At 35.4% G+C, this 17,019-nt stretch overlaps 1 protein-coding gene across 1 annotated transcript; it reads left to right on the top strand.

The window, feature by feature from the left end:
- Positions 1-4,737: 4,737 nt before the first annotated feature.
- On the top strand, positions 4,738-15,125 carry LOC106130752 (uncharacterized). The gene is made up of 4 exons (XM_013329678.2): positions 4,738-5,287; positions 10,491-10,660; positions 14,360-14,477; positions 14,847-15,125. The coding sequence occupies exons 1-4, from the start codon at positions 5,008-5,010 to the stop codon at positions 14,990-14,992; spliced, it is 714 nt and encodes a 237-aa protein (XP_013185132.2). The 5' UTR covers positions 4,738-5,007; the 3' UTR covers positions 14,993-15,125.
- The last annotated feature ends 1,894 nt before the right edge of the window (positions 15,126-17,019 follow it).

The following is a 17,019-nucleotide window of genomic DNA, read 5'->3' as shown; positions in this document are numbered from 1 at the left end:
AAGATGTAGTCTCTGAAAAAATCATCTGTCATCTGAGGTCGAACTTTGTACTATTTCTCAACAAGCACTTAACCACTGCACCATCGGGGCCGACCATTTAACGGTTGGATGCAATTACCGTTATTTCAGGAAATGACTGAAAAACTCGAGTGAAAGTTGATCGAGCGGGTTCAGAAAGTAACGCTGTTTTTGATAGTTTAGACCCTGAGCTGAGCCGATTTTTATGCATTCAACCTTTAAAAAAACACAAAAAATTCAACTATTTTAAAATTTTTAAACTGATACCATACCGTCCTTATTTATTTATTTAAACTTTATCGTATAAAATACAAATGTATAGTACAATTGGCGAACTTGATATCTGAATGTGCACCAAATTTCATTTAAAATGTTCAGTAGCTTTGAGTTTATTCATTACAAAAATATAAATCATTTCTTTTTATTATTGATGTGAACTAACTGTTGACTGTAGTTAGGTAGTCCCATTTTTATTGATAATAAATAATAAATATATACGGGACAAATTATACAGATTGGGTTAGCCTCGAAGTAAGTTCGAGACTTGCGTTACGAGATACTAACTCAACGATACTATATTTTATAATTAATACTTATATAGATAAACATCCAAGACCCAGGCCAATCAGAAAAAGTTATTTTCTCATCATGCCCTGGCCGGGATTCGAACCCGGACCTTCGGGGTCACACACAAGCGTACTACCGCTGCGCCACAGAGGCCGTCACTGATGAATTCCTGATTCTCCCGTATGAATTTAATACAATCTTCTTTTTTGATTCGGCGTAGTCCGGTAAAAAATTGCCTGCTCCTTTACCTAGGTCAAATAGAGACTACATATATTTATATCCACCAAGTTTCATCAAATTCAGTTCAGTGATGGTTTATCTGTGAAAAGGTAACAAACACTTTACTTTCACTTTACATTTATAATACCCAAGTATATAATCCTATCTCTTAGTCGCCTTTTACGACATCCATGGGAACGAGATGGAGTGATTCTGTTCTTTTTGTTTTATTGGAACCGGGAACTACACGGCGCCACGAGGCATAAAGGAAAGGTAACATAACTTTCGCATTTATAGTAAGTATCAATGTATTGGTTGGAATGGAAATTCGAATAATTAAAAAAACTTATGTTTGTAAACTATATGCATTATAATGTAAGTGTATAAGGTATTCTATTATTCATATTTTTCTTATTATTATTTCTTTTACATTTATCGCACCACCCGTATATCCATCTCAGTTCGGTCCAAAGGTTCGACTGGCAGAGAATGTCTTGTGGCATTAAGTCCACCTGTTGTACATTTTACGTGCATGAAGTTTAAATAAATAAATAATGTATACAAGACTGATAACACACACAACGAGATATTAAAAAAAAAGACAAACAGTTCACTTTGGAAAATAGAAATATCTGCTTTCTAATCGAAATTTAATGTTCTGAGTCATCTGTTATGTGAAGTGAAGCCTACTTATATCCGGTAAGTTTATATTGTCACGTCTTTGACCTTAATAGGGAAGTCAGAATAAAATAGATTCATTTTCAAAATTGGATACAAGGTATCACTTATTGACGTCATATGACTTAAATCTAATTATTACTACTACCTTTTCCAAAGCGCATGTATGCGTACAAGAAGCGGCGGAACAAACTACACTGCAGCATTTTAACCGAACGTCAATATACAAATACGGATCTCTTATATCTTAAAACTTGATAAATAATGATGAAACTTGACATCGTCTTAGAGCAATTCCTTATCACCGTCTCGTCTTGCGCTTGTACCTATAGCGCAGTGGCAGAATTCACGACTCCGAGTCAAAAGGTCCCGGGTACGACGCACGGTTGAGTCATGTGTAGTGGGAGCGATGATTTGACCCGACCGCCACCAAAAAGATCTTCCGCCAGGCTTGAAGTCAAGAGTTCAATCTACGCGGGTAACAGCTAGATAGTAGTAGACTGCCTGCATACTTACATACATACATAAAATCACGCCTCTTTCCCGGAGGGGTAGGCAGAGACTACCTCTTTCCACTTGCCACGATCTCTGCACACTTCCTTCGCTTCATCCACATTCATAACTCTCTTCATACAAGCTCGGCGTCATACTTATTGTCATGTCTTTGACCTTAATAGGGAAGTCAGAATAAAATAGATTCATTTTCAAAATTGGATACAAGGTAGTATAGTAAGTATGCGGCCTGCATAGTTATTTTGGTTTATTCATCTTTAGCTCATCGGTTTAGGGGTACCAATAAAAATTAACTGTCTATAATTTGGTATAACTTAACCACATATATTTTATGAGTTAACTAGGCTGTGACGAAAGAACCACACGTTAGTTTTAATCGTAACGGTCGATGATTTAGGTTGTGTTAGTTAAGATAATAAACGCATACAGATTATTTTATGTTTTAGTACCTATTATGCCTACCAATGCATTTTGAAGCGGGAGCGATGATTCGGCTCGACCGCCACCAAAGGGAAGATATTATATTTATATAGGTAACATCACGCTGCAACTTTTGGAAGCGAAAAAATAATGTAAAACGGGAAATTATTCATCCTTGGGGGCTTCAATGATGCCCAAAATAACTATTCCACGCGGACGAAGTCGCGGGCACAGCTAGTCTTATTACCTACATAAAATTCTCATGTCACAATGTTCGTTCCCGTACTCCTCCGGAACGGCTTGACTGATTCTCATGATATTTTGTGAGCGTATTGAGTAGGTCTGAGAAGTGTAGTTGAGTAGGCCAACATCAATTTTTCGTACCCCTTAGTGATAAGGTTTGTCCATCCTTAACATTTCTTTTTAACTAGAAATTAATTAAAAACTATTTATATGGCAAAACAACGTTCGCCGGCACAGCTATTTTTTTTTTCTAAAATGTTTATGGTTGTCAGATCGATTTGCGTACAAACGTTTTTATAATATGCACCTTCACCTTAATTTTTAGCGCGGCTTTCTTTGTGATTCGCGGCTGTATTCTTTTTTTTTTACCATTAGATTTTCGAACAGACCTCTTCAATTCCATAGAGATTAGTTTATATATCAACATGGCTACCTACTTGACAAAAAAAATTCCACGCTGTTATATGTTATCGTGCGATAAAAACTGCGTCGCGCGTGTTGTTCTGTGGGGTCTACTGGATCATGCTATTAGTCATATTTCGGGCTCCTTTCTAGTGAGAGATAAAGAAGAGAAAAAACTAATAAACAATAGGAGCAATAAAAAAAAAACGTATATTCTAAGGTATTTTTTGTCTTAGACCCATTTAGAGTGTCGGGTCAATGGCATAGCTGCGGCGTATGCGCAGACATTCACTCAATTTGAAGATGTTCTACGCAAATGTTTACCGTTGTAAACTTGTTTTACTACGCAAAGGACCTACATTATTGTTACATAGATACATACATAGGTACTTACATATAAATATATACGGGACAAATTACACAGATAGAGTTAGCCTCCAAGTAAGTTGGAGACTTGTGTTACGAGATACTAACTCAACGATACTATATTTTATAATAAATACTTATATAGATAAACATCCAAGACCCAGGCCAATAGTTCCTAAGATTAGCGCGTTCAAACAAACTAACAAACAAACTCATCAGCTTTATAATATTAGTATAGATGAAAAACTCATTGGATGGCCGCCGAAGGTTTAGGATTTGAACCTGTTTATCAATCTTTTGTAAGTATTCAATGCACTATAACCGTTGTACTACCGAAACTATTTCATAATCCGAGTTAATATTTGTCGCTGATGCTTACATAAAATTAGTCATAAACGCATCGACGCGACGGCAGGCGAAATTTTAAATTTAGCATCCATAATTAATATTTGGGATTTGTTAGTGAAATACCTACATTACTGTCCATACAAATATTATCTACCTACTTATCGCGATATAAGTATATTTGTTTATAGCCAATTAACTCGAACAATACTGAACCGATTTTGAGGAAATTTTGCACGGAGATAGAATAGACCTTCAGAAGCATATATTTTCTGTTCTATTTTATTATTCATATATTCTGTTGACCAACATTACATTTAAAAATAGATTGTGATGTAGTATCATTTAATTAATTCCAATTAAAGGTCTTTACAAATAGAATAGGGTTCTTAACATTACTAAGTAAGACTAATTATGCTGCGTAATATTCATGCCTTTTTAATTATCATTATTTCTTCACTTTGTATATAAAGTTAGCGATACACAAGAAGCGATTATTAATGAAGTTGACGTCTCATGGTCATGAGTGCAGATCAAATTAACACTTGAACTTTCCTCTTGAATTTATATTTATTGGGGAAAACCGTATGAAATTCCATTTAGTGGAATAGAATCGCAGTAAAAGTAAGAGCAGGAAACAGATTTCTTTAAAAGTCAATTTCTTGAAAAACGCTTTTTCCAGTAAACAATTTCAGACATTATTTGCTCGCGGGTTTAACTTTTTAAAACGCTTCTTCCAGTAAACAATTTCAGACATTATTTGCTCGCGGGTTTAACTTTTACTTACTTAACTACTTTATTTGTAACATTTGTTATTTAAATGTGTGAATAATTCCAAATTATTTACCCGAGAACTGATTTTGTAAAACGCCGAACTAAACTTGAATTAGCATAACAAATATTTTTAGAATAAAAAAATTGAATGACAACTGTCTAGTCAGTTCGAAACTCAGGTAAAAAAGGACTTTCCCTGACCAGGTAAAACAATCACGGGTGTTGTAATGCAAAATTGGTCAGGATCTGAATATCAATGAAAAGCGAAAGCCATTCCATTTACGAACCGGTTTGCGTGTAGTGTGTAACGGGCTTTACTTAAGTGAAAGAAGAAATGGCGTGTCGATGGCCCCCTGTCAGTTTTGAGGCTGCTTTTGGCGCGAAATGACGCCCGTTTTCCTACTTTTTATTATTAAGTATGGACAATTAAATTTACAAATAAGATAAAAATATAATCAAATAATGACAATGGATTTAAAAGAAATTATCAAGTGGTTCATACCGTGTTTTCATATTTTGCTATTTTTAAACAGAAAAATGCAAGTGCACATGACTATTTGTTTATTTTTATTTTTTAATTTGTGTTTAGTAAATGGGGCAAGGTTAAATAAGGAGTTTGTTACAAGTGAAAGTATTGATAATGCCAAAAATGTAGATAATTTAGATAAATTTAATTTTAACCAAAGCGAAGTGCGTGATGATGTTTTTAACCAAAGGGGATTCACAGGAGATGTTTCTGTTGGTAAGTATTTCTCTAAGCTAAGGTTATTTACACACTTAAAAAATAAGTAAGCGGAAGCGGAAATCTTAAGTCAACGGTGGAACAAACAAACTTAAATATGACAAAGGCTGGCTTTGGTCTTAACCTGATTACCTATTTACTTGTGAAACTAACGTGAATTCCAATGCGTCTCTGCGTAGCCTTAATGACCGTAAATGTAGAGTAAAGGAAGTAATAGAATGATATTAAAATCATGTCGATCAAGAAAACGATAAAATATTAGTACTTACTTATCTTTATTTATTAATCTTTCTCTTGATTTTTATTAAATTTATTGATTATAAGAGAGGGAGGGAAGATGTTTATTTCCTTCATAGTATCGATTTAACACCCTATTCGTTGGAACCCTCTTTTTTCTCTTGAGGGTGAGCAATACTTTAATTTTATTAGCTCAATGCAGAGCTGCGATGTAAATTCAATATTTTCTTACTCATACGGACAAATAAACATACATACATACATATACATATACAAACGTACATATCAAACTAGGAATCACATTTCTTTTGAAGGCGATTAAAAATACGGCCGAAATGAAAACCTTCTATTTTTTTTAAATTGGTTATAAATATATGTATTTAGGTCTAGAAAAGGAAAAATGTGCCGTGTGATTCCCGGCACCAATACAAAAAAGAATAGGACCACTCCATCTCTTTATCATGGATGTCGTAAAAGGCGACTAAGGGATAGGCTTACAAACTTGGGATTCTTTTTTAGGGGATGGGCTAGCAACCTGTCACTATTTTAATATCAATTCTATCATTAAGCCAAATAGCTGAACGTGGCCATTCAGTCTTTTCAAGACTGTTGGCTCTGTCTACCCCGCAAGGGATATTGACGTGACGTACGACGACGTATACATATGCATGTATGTATGTATGTAAAAAAGGAATAGATATGTCTATAAGTGGACAATAGGAAGAAGTTATTGTTACTAGGTACGCTTATTACAGTATTTGTGTATATGTTATTCAACGTGAAGTAATTTCTCATAAACTTAACTAGATATCTCACGGTGTAAGTTGTTACAATAGGCGGTTACTAACAATACGTAAGTAATTAAAAGGGGAACTTTTGGTTACATTTCACTCACGTCTATATCCCTTGCGGGGTAGGCAGAGCCAACAGTCTTGATAGACTGATAGGCCACGTTCAGCTGTTTGATAGAACTGAGATTCAAATAGTGACAGGTTGCTAGCACATTGCCTAAAAGAAGAAATCCAAGTTTATAAGCCTATCCCTTATTGTTTACGAATGAAAATTTTAAGATTTTACATACATACATATAGTCACGTCTATATCCGTTGTGGGGTAGACAGAGGTAATCGTCTAGAAAAGACTGACAGGCCAGGACTGAATAACAGAAGAACTTAATCTTAAGGATTGTTAACACCCGTATGTATGTTTGTATGTAGAGTGTGAAAATTTCAGCGTGACAGCTAGGTTACTGTTTATGAGATACAACCTGGGGATAGACAGACAGCGAAGTCTTAGTGATCCCGTTTGTAACTTTTAGTACGGAACCCTATAAAAGAAAATGATGCAGTGCAGTTTGTTACCGCTTCTTCTGCACTGCCTTGCCTTGGAAGCGGCAGTGATTTTAGTTTTAAGTAATTTATTTTATGTCAACCAAAGTTGTGAAACCAAAAGATTTGACAATTATTAAGCGATATGACAGTATTTTTTCTATAATAATGAATAAAAATTTTGAATTTGAATTTGATATTGAATAAATTCTTTAATAAAATAAAAATAAAATAAGGTAGGGGGTTGAATAACTAAGCAAATGCACTCATTAGGTACATAAAACCGACAGTGCAGTGAATTCACTGAATTCTTACACGAAACGATTTCGCTGACGGAATTACTCGTAATTGATGGTAATGACCGACAAAACATTAGCATCAAATAATTATTAGTTGAGGAAAAATTACTACTTACTTAATTTGAGTTAACTTCAAAGTTAGTTCGACGCACGATTCGCGCTTGGCACTTATTTCGTACATACATACATATAGTCACGTCTTTATTCCATACGGGTAGACAGAGCCAACAGTATCGAAAAGACTGAACGGCCACGTTCAGCTGTATGGCTTCGTAATTAAATCGAGATTCAAATTGTAACAACAACAAGTAACAAGTTAGTAAGTTTATTAGCCTATCCCCTAGTCGCCTTTTACGACATCCATGGGAAAGAGCGGAAGTGGCCCAATTCTAAAATGCCGAGAACCACACGACACTAAAAATAACGACGTATAAGTCCGCCCTTGTACGTCGTTATTTTTAATGTTTTTATGTATTACTTATAATTTGTTATGTACAATAAAGAATTTACAAACAAACAAACAAACAAACACTTTTTTTCCTTGCTTATGTCTAATTATGTCTGCCTTTTCGGGATTAGGACTGATTTTGTGTGGATGAACCATACTTACCTATAGGTTATTTTGTAGCGCTGGAGAAAGTATTTAATCCCTTAGTCGCCTATTACAACATCCAAGAGAAATAAATGCGGTCTGTTCCTATTTGGTAGCACTCGTCAATTAATTCTTATTAAGTAGTTAAGTAGGTACTTACTAGTAAGAGCGTCGATGGACGAATCGGTAAGATGGCCGGTTAAGATGCGTGTGCGCAAAAGCACAGGTTCGAATCCCACCTCGGCCATGTACCGATCACTATTTTCGAAGTTACGTACATTAGTTTGAATACTAACCGATGATACTTACGATGAGGGAAAACATCGTGAGGTAACCTGCACATTCAGGCAACTGGATGTGTAACCATGATCGATCCAGTACGGGTTAGGCTCAAGGGTTGCGGAGGTCAGACGGGAGTCGCTTCGTATAAAAACCTGACTCACCCAATCCAGGATCCATGGTCTAAGGCATACCCCGGGCTCCTCTCCAGTGTGTTGAGGATGCAACCGAGACTAAAGACAGGAGGAAAAAGTTAAATACATAAGTACACATCACTTACATACATACATATGGTCACGTTTATATCCCTTGCGGGGTAGACAGAGCCAACAGCCTTGAAAAGACTGAAAGGCCACGTTCAGCTATTTGGTGGAAGTACATCACTTACCTAATTACTAATAAGTACTTAATTACATCTCAATTCTATCATTAAGCCAAATAGCTGAACGTGGCCATTCAGTCTTTTTAAGACTGTTGGCTCTGTCTGCCCCGAAAGGGATATAGACGTGACCATATGTATGTATGTATGTACTTAATTACAAAATAAATGTAACTTTTACTTACACTTTTTTATAACATGACCCTAAAAACTTTCTATTAATGTTATATCATAGACGTGTCATGTAAATAATTGTATTTCTGACAAGGGAAAGTGGTCATTACTTTTTTCTCAAAAGTTATGAATGTAACACAGTGTGTACCAGCTGCGTTTTAGCCGAAATCTATACTAATATTATAAAGCTGAAGAGTTTGTTTGTTTGTTTGAACGCGCCAATCTCAGGAACTACTGGTAGGTCCTATATGAAAATTCTTTTCAACGATCCTTAAAAGCTTTTTAGGATTTTTAGGAAGGCTTTAGGCTATATAACATCACGCTGCAACTAAAAGGACCGAAGGAATAATGGAAAATGTGAAAAAAAAAACGGGAAAAACGGGTAGGTAAATTATTCATCTTTGAGGGCTTAAATGATGACCAAAATAACTATTCCACGCGGACCAAGTCGCGGGCACAGCTAGTATAAAAATACAATTCTACAGTAACTGAGTAACGGTCTGACAGACAAACCACAAACTAGTCTAGAGACTTGAAGGTTGGTATACATACATACATATAATCACGTCTATATCCCTTGAGGGGTACAGAGTCAACAGTCTTGAAAAGACTGACCGGCCATGTTCAGCTGTTTGGCTTAATGATTAAGTTGAAATTCAAATAAGTCTTAAAGAAGAATTTCAACTTCATAGGCCTATTATTTTTTAGATAGATAGATAAACTCTTTATTGCATCATACTCTTATGATTAAAACATACAAAACATCACAAAACAGACAGAGATGGTACAAAGGCGGACTTATCGCTAAAGCAATCTCTTCCAGTCATCCTTTGGGTGGAAGGAAACCAAACAGGAGATTGGCGTTGGCGCAGAGTAAGATAAATTAATGTTTAAACGTAATAAAATACACACAGAATATATATCTATATATAATACATATAAATACATACAAATACACAAAAATACGCATAAATACATAATAGTAACATATACTTAGGATAGAGTAAAAAGATAATGAGACCTAACGAGATATTAATACTAATTTTAAGGTAAATATTTCGGATCTATAGCCTACAAATATCTAAGTACTTTGGAATGAATTCACGTCTGAGAACGCACGTAAAAGCCTTTTCCTCTATTAGCACATCACACACGTAGACGCGACTAACGCGTGTCAACTAAACTAACCCACTTAAAACCCAGGATATAACGTCACTCTCCATAACCGGTTAATGATAAGGACAAATGGACAAACTTTCTCTAATTTTTATGTGTAGATATTATATAAAATTGTGTAATAATATTACATATATCGTATATATGCAAAATAAATGGGGTTTGAGGTGGCTTATTTGGTTATTAAATTTATACATACATAAATTCACGTCTATATTTCTTGCAGGGTAAACAGAGCCTACAATGTCGAAAAGGCCATGTTCAGCTGTATAGCTTGATGAATTAAGTTTCAAATAGCGACAGGTTGCTAGCCAATCGCCTACAAAAGGAATCCCGTTGTTTGTAAGCCTACCCCTTAGTCGCCTTTTACGACATCCATGTGAAAACTTTATTATATGTATTATTGTATGTATGTACCTAAGCACTTAATACTTACATACATACATATGGTCACGTCTATATCCCTTGTGGGGTAGACAGAGCCAATAGTCTTGAAAAGACTGATAGGCCACGCTCAGCTATTTGGCTCAATGATAGAATTGAGATTCAAATAGTGACAAGTCGCTAGCCAATCGCCTAAAAAAAGAATCCCAAGTTTGTCAGCCTATCCCTTAGTTGCATTTTACGACATCTATGAGAAAGAGATGGGGTAGTCCTATTCTTTTTTGTACTAGTGCCGGGAACCACATGGCACAACTTATTACTTACTTATTTATATCTATTTATTTACAATTTCCAGGTCGCACCTTCGGTATTAGGTTCAGGAAGATGATGGGTGCATTCATACCCCTGGTCTTCCAGCTGGGAGCCGCTTCCACCTGGGCGGTGGTGGCGGCCATTGTGGGCGTGAAGACTCTGTTGGTGACCTTAGTGATACTGAAGATGTTGCTCTTGGCGGGCGCTGCTAAAGTGTGTTATATTTTGTATTACATATATATATATATATATATATATATATATATATATATATATATATATATAGTGATTATATGTATATATATATACATATAATCACGGCTATATCCCTTGCGGGGTAGACAGAGGCGACAGTCTTGTACAGACAAGCAAGGCCACGGTCAGCCGTACGGAATGATGGAATTGAAATTCAAATAGTGACAGGTTCGCAGACCATCGCATCTACAAGCAGAATCTCAAGTTTATTAACCCTTAGTCGCCTTTTACAATTTTACAACATCTATTGGATAGATAGGGAGTGGTTCTACTCTAAAGCGCCTTCAGTAAAAATATTTGAATTAAAATATTAAAAAAAATTAAATAAAAAAAGAAGGTTTTGGCGCGAAACTAAAATAAAAAACTGACATTAACCAATTTAAAAAAGAAGATTAACGAACGGTCTTGAAAAGTCTATTATTAAATAAAACAGCCGAACGTGGTCTTACAGTCTTTTCAAGAGTTTTGGCTCCGTCTACCCCGTGAGGGATCTAGACGTGACTATAAGTATGTTATTTTTTGTTTCCGCCTTATTTCACTCCCTCTTAGCTTCCAAGACTAAGTGATAGGTTTAAAAACGTGGGATTCCTCTTTTAAGGCGGTGGGCTAGCAACCTGTAACTTTATATGCATCTCAATTCTATCAGTAAGCCAAACAGCTGAACTTGGCCTATCATTATTATCAAGACTGTTGGTTCTGTCTATCCCGCATGGGATAAATATATGATTATATATGTACGTACATATAGTAGGTTGCCTTCTTATCATTGTTTTCACTAACTGTTAAAGCATCGGTCAGTATTTAAGCATGTAAATGTAAATTTATTAAATAACTAGCTGTGCCCGCGACTTCGTCCGCGTGGAATAGTTATTTTGGGCATCATTGAAGCTCTCAAAGATGAATAATTTTCCCCGTTCTTTTCCACATATTCCATTATTTCTTTGCTCCTTATAGTTGCAGCGTGATTTTTTATAACCTTTAGCATTCCTCGATAAATGATCTATTCAACACAAAAAGAATTTTTCAATTCCAACCAGTTAGTTCCTGATATTAGCGCGTTCAAACAAACTAACAAACTCTTCAGCTTTATAATATTAGTATAGATTATTACCGTTACTGTTACTGGCAGTGCCGTGTGGTTCCCGGCACCAACACAAAAAAAAAATAGAACCTCTTCATCTCTTTCCCATGGATGTCGTAAAAGGCGGCTAAGGGATATGCTTACAAACTTGGGATTCTTTTTTAGGCGATGGGCTAGCAACCTGTCACTATTTGAATCTCGATTCAATCATTAAGCCAAATAGCTGAGCGTGGCCTATTAGTCTTTTCAAGACTGTTGGCTCTGTCTACCCCACAAGGGATATAGACGTGATCGTATGTATGTATGTATTACCGTTAAGGGCGACGTCTCCTAGGCCCTTAAAAATAACCAGTTGTGTTCACCTTGACACACTAAACTGATGTTTTAACTTAACTTTCAAGTCTTCATTACCGTGCTATGGAAATGACGATACGTTTTTCTTGTTGGTTCTACACAGACATAGTTCCAGTTAGATACTGCATGTGACAATTTACTCTATATCGACGCCGTCTGTATGATAAATTTGGAATCTTTGAAAACTGAATAAGTCCGAATAGTTTCTCCATTATTTTTAAGTTGGAAAATCTAACTAATATATTATAACCATCCGAAAGTTTATTAGGAACTGTGGATATGTCGATGTGTGATTTCATGCAAAAAGTTCTGGACGCACTTGTTAGAATTGGTTAGAATATAACCTGGAATAACACATTGGGTATTTAGGTATTTCATTTATTTAAACTTTATTGCATAAAAAAATGTACAAAGGGCGGACTTAATGCCGTTTAGCATTCTCTACCAGTCTAAGCTGACCATAAGGTAATAAAATAAATATGGGACGGCGTCGCTTAGTTTGAAAACATTTTTTGTGGGTAGATTTAACATTTTTGATTCTTCAATACAATTATCAACTCAAACAACAAATGCAACAAACACAATTCCATTATTAATCCACTTGTCTGTTATGAATGTGGGTGAAGCGAAGGAAATAAGCAGAGATCGTGGCAAGTGGAAAGAGGTAGTCTCTGCCTACCCTTCCGGGAAAGAGGCGTGATTTTTATGTATGTATGTATGTCTGGTCACCATTTTGCAGCGCGACATTCGTGCACTCGCGGAGTCTAGGTAATCCATGTCTATGGTTCGACTTTCGATTTTTTTGTGCAGTTAGCTCTTTATATAGTTTTATTTTACTTTATCGTGTATTTTGTTTGTATATATTTGTGACGAGAGACAGCCAACGAAATGAAGAGAGGAATGAAGGTGAAAAGTAGAATGTTGAAATGGAATGTAGGATCTTTACAATAAACAGATACATACAGACATAAAATCACGCCTCTTCCCTGGAGGTATAGGCAGAGACAACATTTTTCCACTTGCCACGATCCCTGCATACTACTTCAATCACGTTGATAACTCTCTTCATGCAAGCTCGTCGGTATGATTATAGAAACATACATACATACATAGCGGCACGTCTATATATGTTGCGGTGTAGACACAGCCAACAGTCCCGAAAAGATTGAAAGGCTACGTTCAGCTGTATGACTTCATATTGGATTGAAATTTTAGAATTTCAATCTTATATAAAGCCATTCCTCTTGTAGGCGATGGGCTAGGAACCTGTCACTACAAATAGTGACAGGTTGCTACCCCATCGCCTACAAGAGGAATACTAAGTGTATAAGCGTTTCCCTTAGTCGTCTTTTACCACACCCAGGGGAAAGTATAGAGTGGTTCTATTTTAAAGTGCCGGTAACCACACGGCTAATATAGGTTCTTGACCATTCACTCTTGATAGCGTCATACATTCCTGATATAGCGACGGTGATCCAAACTTAACAAAAAACATATAGCCGTCTCTTTCCAACACCCTTTTATATTGTCATGCTATCCTTTTTTTTATGAAAGCTGTGTACTTTCACCTAGAGCTCAAAATTATTGGACTCGTCTGCTGACCATTGTGTCTGACTACAGAATTTATCAATTTCAATGATGTGATGGGTGACCTGTGTGGGTACACTATTAAATATTTGGGTAAGGTTCCCCTGCAAAGGATGCGAAGATCAGACGGGATTCACTGCGCTTAATAGTTGACTTATCCATTCCATCGTGGTCACTTTATAAACGCATCTGAGACCTGTGCGTTAAATAAGTGATGTGATTATACTACTAGTTAGATAGATATATATGTATATAGTTAATAATATAAGTTAATAATAGATATTTAAGTATATAGTAATAGATAGTTACATACATATTTACATATGGTCACGTCTATGTCCCTTTGCCGGGTAGACAGAGCCAACAGTCTTGAAAAGACTGAATGACCACGTTCAGCTATTTGGATTAATGATAGAATTGAGATTTAAATAATTTTCATAGATAGTTAGATTTAAATACTAATTAGTTAAGTAAAATAAGATTATCTATGGTTTACACTATGACTCCACCCCCTCGGATTCGCGAAAGCTTGACTTAATTCTCGTCTTAATATCATGATGATTGGAAGTTATGCTAAAGGAATATCGTTTGTTTTATCAGAATAACAAGACACATATTTGTTTTTTTAATTTCAGGTTGGCGCGCTATTTGCCAGCAAGACCCATCAGCCCCACTCCCACGGCTGGGAGCCACAGAAAGAGATTCACTTGCACATTCACAACGGCCAAGTAACCCATGACGAACATAGTATCGGTAAGTTTGACTGACTTGTTTAACTTAGTTCTTACAAAATAAAAAACATATCGCTAGGTACTTAAGTTATAAAATTAGTACAGTGCCATCTGCTAGTGAATAGTAATAACTAAATATGTTACCAGACGCGTCGACAATGTTGATAACCTTAAAGTTTTGCCAAATCCCCGATAGATGTCGCATTTCATTGTTCATAAATATAGCTATTCGATGGTAGATGGCGTTAAAAAGTTTTGTATTACAACCGATAGATGATCCTTTTTGTTTAGTGCAAATTCTTGACGGTAGATGGCGCTAACTTGATTAAAAATAAATATTTAAATAATAATATGGTTTTATTAATTTATTTACTTTTCTTTATATTTTCAGTACCATGGAGTCGTGATGGCAGCCAACAGATAGATAACAAGAATTACAATGTCATTATGGAGCCGTACGCAGCAGGTCCCCAAACAATTAGCACGCCTTTTGGAAACTATGTGAAAATTGATTCAAGACATTTAAGACAAAAATAAAACTAAAAATAATTGAGATGTCCTACCTTTTCTGTCTCTCACAGTGATAATTATAATTATTAAATGGTTTTCATAGTAGAGCAGAAATAATAAATTGTCTGTATACATTTTGGACCGAAATAAAGGTTACCTTTTCGATATTCCTAATATCGATTCCCTACGCGCTAATAATTTGATAATTAAATTCCTATACCAGTTCATTCCAATAGACTACTAACCATTTTAAGAAAAATTGATGAAGAATTATTATTAAGTATTATGATTTCTGGTTCGAGTAGGTATACATAATAAAACAGAAAATTCTGGAGTTATGATGTATGTAAGTATATTAAAAAGTACCTAAACGTTACCTTAATTTATTTGAGCTTAGGTAGTTAATTTATTTATTATTTTAAGTTTAATATACTAAGTAAAATATTAATAAATGCACAGAAAAGTGTTTTTCCTTATTTACCTATTATTTTAATATAAAAACCACATAACGTAAAAATAAATATGTAATAACAACATTGTAACTCAAATTTTGAACTTACTTCGATGCTAATGTAGGGAATGTAATTTGTCCTGTATATATTTTATTATTTTACATAACGAGATGTCTCAGGAACTTAAGAATCAAACCGCCCTATGTAGGATAACGTAAGATTAAAGCGAATGGGTGTAAGCAGGTTAAGGTCCCTTACTCAATAACTTACAGATTGTGCTCGTAGTAATTCTTAATCGTAACATCGTTTACAACTTACTTATTTGAAGGAATGATATAACTTAATAAATTACAACAAAAAAATCTAAATTGAAGTCTAACAGTAGGTTAACTGAACCATTTTAACTTTCGGCATTAGATAACCTCGCATATTTAAGGTAAAGTCTAAATAATGTTTTACTTTAATAAATTACAACAAAATAGTGAAGTTGGTATATCCTTTGAAATAACATATATACATATGGTCACGTCTATATCCCTTGCGGGGTAGACAGAGCCAACAGTCTTGAAAAGACTGAATGGCCCGTTCAGCTATTTGACTTAATGATAGAATTGAGATTCAAATAGTGACAGGTTGCTAGCCCATCGCCTAAAAGAGAATCCTAAGTTTGTAAGCCTATCCCTAAGTCGCCTTTTACGACATCCATGGGAAAGGGATGGAGTGGTCCTATTCTTTTTTGTATTGGTGCCGCGAACCACACGGCATAATTTGAAATAACAGCCACATTTATACAGATATAATTCAAAACGCATAGTTTTTGTCCGTTTATCCTTAACCACTAGCCAAAAACGTGACTGTTTTGACTTATGCATGAACTAAGCGCGCTAAGAGCCGGCGTAGGTATAAAATATTTATTACCACAATATGATGAAAATTTTAAATAGAATTATTACATACCATAATCCAAGCAGGGCATACCCCGGGCTCCTCTCCAGAGCGGTGAGGATGCAACCGGGACTAAAGACAGGAGGTAGAAGACCATAATCCAATCTTGGTTAGATTTACATGTTAACAGGGTTTATTTATGTAAACTTTATTGCACAAAAAACAAAAATGTACAAAAGGCGGACTTAATGCCGCTTGGCATTCTCTACCAGTCAACCAGCTGACCAAACAGAAAAAACTTTAAGTGGGTGGTGCGATAAAGTGCACATGCATACTGACAAAATACATACAGGGTTGTAGTAGGTTGACAGTCTTCGTAGCATGGACAAAAGCTACCGCTCTCCCGTTTCACCACATAATATAAATTGAAAGAGCGATAGGTTTTCGCGCTATAATAACGGCGTCGCGCGTGTATGCGGACCCTAACCTCCTACGATATAAAAAGGGCAGTTATACGCCAGGGAAATGATATTGATTAAAATAGCTCAATTTTACCTACATTATAAGTACAAGAACATCAAATATTGTGTTAATATATTTATTTCTTTACTTTTATTTTCTTTCACTTTTGTGAAGGTCTAATAAATAACTCTACACCGACAAAATCTGAAGATCTGAAGAGAGATGAAGTGAGAATACCAATAGAATAAGAATTGG

The sequence above is a fragment of the Amyelois transitella genome, chromosome 29 (genome assembly GCF_032362555.1).
Source record: "Amyelois transitella isolate CPQ chromosome 29, ilAmyTran1.1, whole genome shotgun sequence".
NCBI lineage: Eukaryota > Metazoa > Arthropoda > Insecta > Lepidoptera > Pyralidae > Amyelois > Amyelois transitella.
This window is presented reverse-complemented; position numbering and strand designations above follow the sequence as displayed.